The sequence below is a fragment of the Gambusia affinis genome, linkage group LG01, assembly GCF_019740435.1.
Source record: "Gambusia affinis linkage group LG01, SWU_Gaff_1.0, whole genome shotgun sequence".
Classification (NCBI taxonomy): Eukaryota; Metazoa; Chordata; class Actinopteri; order Cyprinodontiformes; family Poeciliidae; genus Gambusia; species Gambusia affinis.
The window spans coordinates 38,175,646-38,187,354 of record NC_057868.1 but is presented as its reverse complement, the minus strand read 5'-3'; the positions used below and the strand labels follow the sequence as shown (position 1 = coordinate 38,187,354).

Genomic DNA, 11,709 nt, shown 5'->3' with positions numbered 1-11,709 from the left:
AAATGTGAGCTTCAAAGGCTGAAAATTTTAGACTTATGAAGATCAAAAAAAACATTTTGAAATTAATCTTGACATTTGCGTTTTTTTCTCGCAAAGTTTTCGACTTTTGCTGCTCAGACATTTTGTGACTGATGTAGAAAAATCTAGTTTTTTATAGAAAGGTTTTGACTTGAAGTTTTATTTTATTTATCTTGAAAAATTTTTGATAATCTCAAAACTTTGAGGTTTTCTAACGGAAATATGTTTGGGGTTTTTTCTGCATACAGTGGTTCTTTACCTAGTCGAAGTTACTGTCTGGACTTGCAGCATAGCCGTTCGCAACATTTGAACGTTAAAACTCTTCCAGAACTTTACACAACTTCGGCGTTGTGTAACTATGGCGACGTCCCTGTTACTATAGTAATGGCCCTAAACATTTAAGCTAGTTTTACTCGCCTTGTTGACAGTTTGCCTCTAAAATGTCAAAACCGGTTTATCGTCGAGTTAGATTCGGAAGCTCACAGGACAGGAGAATTTACCCCCTCTATTTTCCAGAAGACCGATTAGGAAACCAATTGAAAAAAGAAGAAGCTCGGAAACCGCCTCATCTCGGACCGGGCTGCTATTACAACGACGAGGTGAATAAATTGATCACAAATTACTCCCTTTTTAATTTTTTTAATCTGCGATACCGTGCCCATTTTATGTTGTACTTTTTATTTATTAACTTTTTTTAGTTGAGAGGATAGCCTAATCTAAAAGTACTGGAAAGAAAAAAGAAAAAAACGGAAATTAGCCTATTCCCCGCTTTGTTTATTATTAAATTCCACATTTTTTGTGGATTGTACAGATGATAAAACCCCAATGAGTAGATCTGAATCTTTTGTATATGTGAAAGATGTAATATATATAAATAAATAAATGGAGATGAGAGATTTAGATGTGAGACTACAATATGATTTATTTTAAGAGGACCGCTGTTTTCTTTCTTTTAACAGTTTCGCTCCATTGTTTACAATCTAGAAACCAGACCTGAGAGCTACAAGGGATATGTTCTCTCTGCCCGGACTGACACTCGTTTTCCATCTTCCAAGGTATTGTTTATACTACATCTCAAAGCGGTTGTTAACTCTTAAGATATCGACGGAAACACCAGTCAACATTTATCAAAAGAAAGAAACTGTGATAGCATATAGTTATAAAATACAGCTATTTAATAAAAAATAAAAAAAAGTAATTTGATAAAAACCTGTAGACCTTTCTTTGTAGTGCTGGAAGACAATGGTGTTCAAGCGCCAAAAACATGGTTATTTTTTTCAGTGAAATAGCAAAAGATTAAAGGCATATATTTTTTGTTTTACCTGCTTAACAAACAAAATTTCATAAAGCAAGACTGATTCTATCTGGGTGGCAAATTAATGTGGAATCAATCATTTCATAATGAATTAAAACTTGAATTAAGCAGTAAATCACAGTGATGTTTTAATAAATGATGTGATTTTGATCTAGAAGATTCTTCTAATTGATGTAATATTTCTTTGCACGGATCATTTTATTGTTTTAATGTGCAAGCTAACACTTCAGTGGATTTTTCTTTGATTCTGAGGTATATATTTTCCATTTTGATAAGGAAAGATGAGGTCGTATAAACTGCATCGTTTAAACGACTAACTTGTGTAAAGTGATCTGTTGAATTCTTCTGCTGGGAAAAAAAACACGCTTCACCTTCTCAGCAGCATATCTTTCCTCAGTTTACTCAGATTTCAAGACCAACATCCTTCACACTGAACTATTTTATTTCTCGAGCAGCACTGATGGTCGCCCTGCACAAACGCAACCTGATAAAGTTTGTTGAAGCTCAGAGTTCAGTGGGTTTTCTTATCTTTGGCTCAGTGAGTTGGATTTTTTCCCTCACTAAATCACATGGAGAGGTTGACTCAGTTTAATAGAGAACATGTGTGTGTTTTCACTTTGCTGACCTGAGATTACCTTATGGGTTTCTGTTCTTTATGTCTTTTATCTTGTGTAATACCGATTCAAGTTACACTGCTTGATGCAGTGGTGATCAGAATTAAGTTACAGATAATGTCCCAGAATACTAAATATTCAAGAATCTATCTGACTTTACAAATATGATGCATGTGCATTCATGGGGATTGAAGATTATGGATCTACAATTTTAGTCCCTGGTGTTAGTTTAAACAGACAATGAAAATGCTAAAATCAAATAATTTCTTCATTATGTAATGCAAACATTATAAGAGACAGAAATCAAAGTCAAAAATACTTTTTTTTTTTTTTCCCAAAGGGAAATTAAATATTCCTGTAGCTTATATTAATTAATAGCTCTTGCTGATGGAAATAGCTTCTGTAGCAGTCTGTATTACAAAGATTTGGAATAAGCCTCTAACTAAAGAGTATTTTTCTAAGAGTCTAACCTCCAATCATTCAGATTGTCCACAGCTGCTCCCAGAACAAACACAAAAGTAATTGTTTATCTTTCAGGTTCTTGTCTGGTGGTATTGGTTTTGAACAAAGGAATGGGATTTAGAGAACTGTGCACTTAAAGGGGCACAGTCGTTTTGTGCTATAAAATGGCACAATCAAGTAACTGTTAACTTCAGTTGTTATAAAAATGGCGTCTATATCAAATAGAACTGAAAAGAAATTTTACTTCGTAATTTAACGCAATGAAATTGGGCGTCTGTCTCTAAAAACTCCCTTCTTTCTGAAACTCCGCCTTCAGGAAGTCATTATAACATCCCTCCTTTATTAACCCTTTAACACTGTTAAAGGGTTAATAAAGTTCCACCAAGGTACTTGTTTCCAGTTCCACCAGGTGTTTGCCAATTATTGCTGGCTAGTCTGAAGGAGCTGAGTGGTGGAGTCATGGGAGAGTAGGATTGGTCTGCAATGCTGAGGAGGCGCTGTGCCTCAAAGGTGGGGCTAGGTTCACCCTGGCGTTTTACACAGCTGAATGGTTGCCATGGAGATTAACCATGGATATTTCTCAAATTTGCATGAAAGAATCAAAGCAATCAAAAGCAATGCTTTTGATTAGGGAATAACATTATAACATGACGTAAAGCTCAAAAAAGTCAATTTTACAAGGTACTGCACCTTTAAAATATTGACCTATATTTTATACGTTTGACCCTTGGCTTTGATTTAATTCAGCTTTATGGATTGATCCATAATCCTTGAATTCATTTTTTGATTTTTCCAGTTGACTCCATCACCTCAGCAGTACCAGAGGGATCAGAGCAAATCCAGAGTTCCTTTCCACGGTAGAGCTCCGTTCGGTTCTTATGAATATAAATTCAAAATGCCGAAAAACACCGCCAGCAACAGCCCAGGGTGAGAGTCGATCCATAAATACGCCGCTGTGTGGAACTGAGCTAATGGCCGTTTCTTCCTGACTCAGCCCTGGGATATACGAACACATCACAAAAAGAAACAGGAAGGTGATCTGGCCCACGTGCTTCGGGAAACCGGACTGGTCCAAACTGCCGCGGCTGGACAAGAAGGCTGTCAAAGTGACGGTGAGTGACACCAAAAAACAAAATATATACCTATACCTCTTGAACTTTTTCACATTAACACCACAAACTTCACTGCTTCTTATATGGGCTTTTATGTAATAGATTAACACAAAGTATCAAATATGTCAGATCAGGAAGGAAATGAAACATGGCTGATTTCCTGAAAAGTGTGAATGGGATGTTTCAGCCTCGTTTATGCTGACACCTGTAAATAATATTTAATGCAACCAAACCAAATTCTCCTTTAAAATCTCCTTTTAAGCACCTTCCCCTAATTATTAATCACTTAATCCAAAAATTAATCAACACTGTACTGATTATTTTTTATTTTACAAGTATTTTTAGCTGCATATGCATCCTTTGCTTCAAATCAAGCAAACACTAAATAAATGCTATCAATGCATTTTAGGCAATAAAATGTTTTTCTTCTTTAAAAATTAAATTTGTTTATTGGCACCTTCTATTTTATTTATGATACTGTATAGAATGGTTTAAGTGTAAATCAGCAGAATGTGCCATTTTTTTAATCCAGTTTATCATCAGAATAATCAGTAGTGGCAGCCCTAAATTGCACATTATTTTTAAAATAGTTAAAAATACAACGTATCATTTTGATCCCACTTTCCAAATCTCTTTGGATTTAAATAAAATCCAAAGAAATTTGAGGTTTTACAAAACAAACTTTAAAGGAAAAAAAAAGCTCCACTACTTTGCCAAGTCATTATATTTAAAATACAATCACACACTATGAATGAAGAAACAAAAACAACAAATGTATAAACTGTACATGCAGCAACTGAAAGTCAGCTTCTGTTTTACTTTCCTTCTCTCAGGTACCCAACGACTATGGGTTCATTAGGCACAGGGGAAAACTGGCCTATCTGAGACTGTATTTTTAACTCTACAGCTGAGGCATGAAATCGCAAAACAACATGGATGCCATGAGGAGTCGCCTGAAGCTGCAGAAATCCTCACCTAGCAGATACTGTAAGAGTTAATAAAAAAAACCCACACTTGCTTTTTGCATTTGTACAAAAAGCGTGCGGAAGTAACGTGGAACATTTGTTGCATACAAATCCAAATATGAAGTGGGTGTGTACAGAAAACATAGAAAAACAGTGTCTATCAGTGAGCGGCTGCTTCCTGCTCTCACAGCAGGTTTTAAGTTTCGTCTCTGAGAAGAGAAAACGTCTTCCCCACTGAGCCGCAACAAAAGAGTTCATCATTAGAGCAAGGTCATTTCTTCCTCCTCACTTTGGGTTTCTTGACAGGCCGGAGATACGGGTTGTCGATCACGTTGTCTTCGCTGGCCTTGGTTGATGGAACCACGCCACCAGGGGGCAGCACGGAGTTCTCTTTGTCAGCACTCGGATCATCCTCAGATGCAAAGAGAGTTTTACGTTAAAATATGTCCGCTCCTGTATCAAACTAGTAAAATAACCCACTAAAAAGATTTTTTATACTATTAATAATATTATGATTATATTCTTGTAATTAAAGATTTTCAGTCGTACAACTCATAGAAAGAATGACTGAAATAAACACCACTTATTAAAAATATTTTCTTCTTTTTTAGAAAAGAAAGTGAGCAAAAATAAGAAATAAAAATCAAAAAATATCTGACATGATAAAAAATTAAAACTTCATTTTAAGCCACACTACCCAGCGCTAATCTGTGGGTAATTTCTAGATTGTGTGAGTTCAGAAAGACAAGATTAATATTGGTAAGATTAGTAAGAAAAACTACATTTTCTGAAGAAAAATCCCCACAAAAATTCCTCTGAGTACTAAAATCATTGAAAAATGGCATTAGACTCCAGCTGTAAGGACTTACAGCGATAACATTCCCTGCTGCGTTCTCGCTGTCTGTCTGGTCGTCCTGCTCTGACGAGTCCGTCTCCTCCAGAGTCTGTAGTTCCAGCTCTGAAGGAAGGAGGGCATTGAGGTATGGGATGGTGCTCGGCCGGGCAGCGATCACTGAAATCAGTTATATACATATTAGTGATACACTAATACATTTATTTCACTTCTGATACTGATATTTTAGGTTTAGTATCAGTAAATACCAATCTGATACAGAAAAACAGCTGAATTGATTTAAAATGTTCCTTTTTCTACTTAAAACCTTATTGAGAAACAATTAATTTCAACGAACAAGGAGGTGGAAGGAGGTGAGTTCTAGGGTCGTCTCTAGTACAGATACTGTGGAAGTTTACACTATATAATAACCAGTTTTACAATGACGTCACTCACAGGGAAAGGCAGAGATGTCGTCTTTGAAGAGGCTTTGGGTTTCTCCGGTTTTGGCCATGAAACGTGTCAGTGCTCGTTCCACATCTCTCCTCTGGGTGGCAGCTTTTTCTCTCACTACCTGGTAGTCCGACACAGGCTCTCGAAATGTCTGAAGGACGTAAAAGTTCAAATGTAATCAGCAGTTACCTTCAGAGAAACCAGTAAGCTCGTTTGATTTTCAAGGATTTGTTTTCTAAAACTGGTTTTATGGCTCACGGGTGTTTTGATGTAGGTGTGAGGGTCGGGGAACTCCGGGAAATGGCCGGGAATGTGAGACGGATGCGTCCGCTTTTGTCCAGCAGACAAAGATTTAGGAGTCACCGGCGCGTTCGTCACTGGAGCTGGAATCCAGAAATGAAAATAAAAAAGTTAGGAGTTTGGAAAGCACACAGGGAACATAAATGAGGGGCAGAAAACTTCCTTACGGGCAGTTATGACCATCCTCTGAGATCGCTTGGCGTACACAGGCAGCGTGTCGACGTTGAAACCTACAAACAGTTTGAATTTTATCAGATTTGAGTCTGTTGGCAGCAACAGAAAACGCATGCCGTCAGTAGTGGATTTCTGATCTCACCCATTTCAATGAGGGTCACCACGGTGTCCGACAACGTCGGGACGCTCCTGGCTGTGTGTTCACAGTACGTTTTAGCACATCGACCGATTTCAGTTAAGTCTTGGAGGAAAAAAAAGACAAATATTTATTTATTTTTTTTACACAACAAAAGGGAAGTAATAATATAGAATTATAAAACAGTTTGGTACAGAAAAGTGAATACAGAATTGCAATTTCTTAAATCACACCTGCATTTTAATGAAATGTTTAAAACATTTTTCTATGTTTTCAATAAGAAAATTTATTCATTTTTTATAATTACATGAGAAAATTCGTCACAAAAAGCATTTTTTTATTTAAATAAATTGCAGTGGAGAACATACTGAAGTACTGTCAACACAAACTCTTACTGAAAAATGCTTTAAATTACATTTTCATTCAAAACTGCATAAAACAATTTAAAATCCCAGAACAAAACATCTGTAAAAAAAACAAACAAAAAAAAAAACACATAATTTTATGTACTTTTTTAGAATTGATTTTAAATAAGAATAATAATAAATAAAAATAAATCAACATAAGATGTAATATGTACTTCTTTATCCTTCTGGAAGATTAACCAGAAACATAAGTAGTCATTTGACAGGCTTTGACTTATGGTAATGACTAACACGAATATCTTATGGCGATGTTCGTGTTAGACGGTAGAAATAAAAATTAACAAAATTCCTGATCAATAGGAAGTGAGCACAAGCTTTTACTTTTTCCAGGGTTTTCTATTTGTTGTATTTTGTTGTTGAGCATTTTTAAAATTAACATTTCCTTTTATATTAAAATAAAGATTCTTAATTTTGCACATGTTTGAGTTCTTAAAGTTATGTGAGTGGAAAACACTTTTCAATATTTCATAAAATAAAGTTCTGATGAACCACAGCAGTTTGTCTCATTTTTTGATTTAAGTATTTTAATTTACACTTGGTAGCTGATCAAAAGTAGTTTACACTTATATATATATAAAATTCCCTTCTCACCCACCGCGGGTGGTGATTCTTCTTCCTCTTAGCTCGGGTCCTCTACCAGAGGCCTGGGAGCTTGAGGGTTCTGCGCAGTATCTTGGCTGTGCCTAGGACTGCACATTTCTGGACTGAGATGTCTGATGTTGTTCCTGGGATCTGTTGTAGCCACTGTTCCAGTTTGGGGGTGACTGCCCCGAGGGTCCCGATGACCACAGGCACCACTGTGGTCTTCACCTTCCAGGCCCTCTCCAGTTCCTCCCTTAGGCCCTGGTATTTCTCTAGTTTCTCATGCTCCTTTTTCCTGATGTTGCAGTCACTTGGTATTGCCACATCCACCACAACGGCTTTCCTCTGTTGTTTATCCACCACGACTATGTCTGGTTGGTTCGCCCTCACCATTTTGTCTGTCTGGATCTGGAAGTCCCACAGGATCTTAGCTCGGTCATTCTCCACTACCTTCGGGGGTGTTTCCCACTTTGATCTTGGGGTTCCAGTCCATATTCTGCACAGATGTTTCTGTACACTATGCCTGCCACTTGGTTGTGTCGTTCCATGTATTCTTTCCCTGCCAGTACCTTGCACCCTGCTGTTATGTGTTGGACTGTCTCAGGGGCCTCCTTGCACAACCTACACCTTGGGTCTTGTCTGGTGTGGTAGATCTGGGCCTCAATTGCTCTGGTGTTTAGGGCCTGTTCCTGGGCCATGATGAGGGCCTCTGTGCTGTCCTTCAGTCCAGCTTTTTCCAGCCATTGGTAGGATTTTCTGATGTCAGCCACTTGGTTATTTGCGGTGGTACATCCCATGCAGGGGCTTGTCCTCCCATGATGGTTCCTCCGGCACCTCAGCTTCTGTTCCCCATTGTTTGAGACATTCACTGAGCACATTGTCTGTTGAGGCTTTGTCCCTGATGTATCTATGGATCTTGGATGTCTCGTCTTGGATAGTGGTTCTCACACTCACTAGTCCTCTGCCTCCTTCTTTGCGGTTCGTGTAGAGTCTCAGGGTGCTGGATTTGGGGTGGAACCCTCCATTGTTAGTAGTTTCCGGGTCTTAACATCTGTGGCCTGTATCTCCTCCTTTGGCCAGCTAATTATTCCTGCAGGGTATCTGATTACTGGTAGGGCATAGCTGTTTATTGCACGGATCTTGTTCTTGCCATTGAGCTGGCTTCTCAGGACTTGTCTTATTCGTTGAAGGTATTTGGTTGTGGCTCTTTTTCTTGTGATCTCATCAAGGTTGCCATTTGCTTGTGATATTCCCAGGTATTTGTAACCTTCCTCTATGTCTGCTATTGTTCCTTCTGGGAGTGAGATCCCTTCTGTGCGGATGACCTTCCTCTCTTTGTAACCATCCGACCACACTTCTCTAGTCCAATGACATCCCGATGTCCGTGCTGTATATCCTGGTGGTGTGGATCAGTGAGTCTATGTCTCGCTCGCTCTTGGCGTACAGCTTGATGTCATCCATGTAGAGGAGGTGGCTGATGTTGGCTCCATTCTTGAGTCGGTATCCGTAGCCAGTCTTGTTGATGATTTGGCTGAGGGGGTTCAGGCCTATGCAGAACAGTAGCGGGGACAGCGCATCTCCTTGGTATATGCCACATTTGATGGATACTTGTGCAAGTGGCTTGCAGTTGGCTTCAAGGGTGGTCTTCCACATCCGCATTGAGTTTGCAATGAAGGCTCTCAAGGTCCTGTTGATGTTGTACATCTCTAAGCATTCGATGATCCAAGTGTGTGGCATTGAGTCATAGGCTTTCGTGTAATCAATCCAAGCCGTGCACAGGTTGGTGTGTCGGGTTTTGCAGTCTCTGGCAACTGTGTGGTCTACAAGGAGTTGGTGTTTGGCTCCTCTGCTATTTACCCCGATGCCCTTCTGTGTCGTGCTCATGTATTGATCCATGTGTTTGCTTATCTTAGCCGCTATGATGCCTGACATGAGCTTCCAGGTTGTGGAGAGACAGGTTATTGGTCGGTAGTTAGATGGGACCGGGCCCTTTGTTGGATCCTTCTGGATCAGGATTGTGCGCCCTTCAGTTAACCATTCAGGGTGGTTCCCGTTCTGTAGCAGCTGGTTCATTTGGTCTGCCAGTCGCTCATGTAGGGCAGTCAGTTTCTTTAGCCAGTAGGCATGGATCTTGTCTGGCCCTGGTGCTGTATATATATATATATATATATATACATATTTATATATATACATATTTATATATTTTCTTTGATGCACAAAAAGCATTGTGTGATTTTTATATATAAATATATATTTTATATGTCGTGATATCCTGCGGCAGACTGGCGACCTGTCCAGGGTGTACCCCGCCTCTCGCCCGGGACGCAGCTGGAGATAGGCACCAGCAACCCTCCCGATCCCATTAGGGACGAAGGGTGTTCAGAAAATGGATGGATGGATGGATGTCGTGATATCAGTTTTGGCAATATTGCCCAAGAAGATTATTCTTTACTTACTAATGAGAAGTAAAAGACAGGTTCTCAATCATCCCATTTTTAAGTGCTCTATTTTGATGATTATTTTAGGGACGGCCACCATTTCAAGTTTCCGCATTAAAGTTTTACGATCTTTAGAGTATTTTAAATCTTCCAGTGAATCATACGTACAGCTCTGCATCATCTCCGTTAGCGTCTCCACGGCGGCCTTCTCGGCGCTCTCGAAGCCGCTCTCGGTGAGCAGGGCGCTGACAACAACCTGCAGGGTCCGCCGCCGGGCCAGTTGGTAGTTCTCTGCTGGGCTGGAGGCTGCTTTAGCTCCCCGCTGACAGAGCACAGAGGAATTAGAGCCTGAATAAAGCCTTTAACTTTAGTTTGCTATATATTTATCAAAACATATGTAGATATTACCAAAAAGGAAGTTATCCGAACATAATGCTCATAACACAGCGCAGTAATTTGTAAATATATTTATGACTTCCAACTAATCTTTCTTAATATGTAAGACATTGAAGAAATATACCTGCTGTGTGACTGCGAGCTAAAACTACCTAGCTTAAACACGGTTACATTCTCTTCCGTGACCGAAGAAAGCGACTCTTACCCCGCTTGAATTCAGCGACGTCCCCGATGCTGCCGAGGAATCCCCCATCTGCACTCACTTTAACTTTCTTTCCTTAGCTAAATAATTGTGTAAATGTATTTTACTCGTTAGATTAGCGCGTAGCCACCGATAGTAAACATAGTGCGGTTTAATGACGTCGTTTCCGCTACTTGGGCGGAAGTTGAATCCACCTGCAGTTTTACTTAACACTGCCATCAAGTGGTAATTTGTTAAACGACACATCTACTACCATGAAAAACAAACCGAGAGTCTGGTTTTTGCACTATTTTAATTCCATCCGTTTCATTATTGTTTTATTTATTTAAAATTTAAATTGAGATTTTGTTTACATCTTGTATCTTTATGTGTGCTTAAAATAATTCAGGCCATCACCGGGAAGATGGATCATCACAATAGTTCTCAAATTAATGTGCTGCTTTCATGTTTGTAGAGGAATTGATGTCTCATATTATGTCACGGAACAGTTTTGGGGTTAAATAATACTCTGAATTTTTATACATTGTGTATCTACGCTCCTGTGAACAAATCCCCAAAACCTGAGATGTGCAGATTCTGCTCACTTAAGTCAGGACAAAAAACATTATTGATTTGTGAAACTTTCCAGTTTATGAGACTATTTAATCAATTAGGATCAGTTTTGGGTTTTTTTTGCTTTAAATTAGAATTTTACAAATTATTTTATATTTTGCTTACATTTTATGATGAATTTATTTGAATTACCCCACATAGTTATAAAAGTCATATGTAGAATTTTGCTTGCACAAGAAAAGCTGTTTATTACTTTACAAAACATGTAAAAATTCTTCCTTGAACATCCAGAACAAGTCATTTATTAGAATCTGCTGCCCAGCAGCTGTACATTACTGCATCCTGCAGTTTTTCAGTCTAAAAGTTCACCGTATTTTGTTTTGTCAACAACAAGGGCAAACTACATTTTTAGCCACATAAGAAATAAATAATGCAGGAAAAGGGATCAGTTTAATGTGGTGATAGGGTTTATCACTACTGCCATCAACAACCCTGTCTGCAGAGTCCATTTCTAGGTACGAAGGGTTTCCTTAAGATGCGTGCAAACGGTTGGCTGAGCTTCTTTGCAAAGCAGTTCCCAGATGTTTGACCTTCACCTCAGACACTACAACTGCCATCACGTCTTCAGCTTCAGTATGAACAGCGGTAGTGTCAGCTGTTGGGACATTTTTCTGTTTCTTGTTTTCAATGAGAAGTTGCTCTAGTTTTTCCTCTATGGTGCGATCCTCCTCAA

General features: G+C 38.9%; 2 protein-coding genes across 2 annotated transcripts; one reads left to right on the top strand and one right to left on the bottom strand.

Annotated features, from left to right (window-relative positions):
• The first annotated feature begins 336 nt into the window (after positions 1-336).
• Positions 337-4,537, top strand: LOC122834972 (protein pitchfork-like). The gene is made up of 5 exons (XM_044123587.1): positions 337-617; positions 978-1,073; positions 3,206-3,336; positions 3,404-3,521; positions 4,355-4,537. Exons 1-5 carry the CDS (start codon positions 459-461, stop codon positions 4,418-4,420), a joined length of 570 nt encoding a protein of 189 aa, XP_043979522.1. The 5' UTR covers positions 337-458; the 3' UTR covers positions 4,421-4,537.
• taf8 (TAF8 RNA polymerase II, TATA box binding protein (TBP)-associated factor) lies at positions 4,228-10,623 on the bottom strand. The gene is made up of 8 exons (XM_044123572.1): positions 10,428-10,623; positions 9,995-10,148; positions 6,388-6,486; positions 6,239-6,301; positions 6,030-6,154; positions 5,775-5,922; positions 5,356-5,498; positions 4,228-4,898 (listed from the first exon to the last, which is right to left on the bottom strand). Exons 1-8 carry the CDS (start codon positions 10,473-10,475, stop codon positions 4,758-4,760), a joined length of 921 nt encoding a protein of 306 aa, XP_043979507.1. The 5' UTR covers positions 10,476-10,623; the 3' UTR covers positions 4,228-4,757.
• Positions 10,624-11,709: the final 1,086 nt, after the last annotated feature.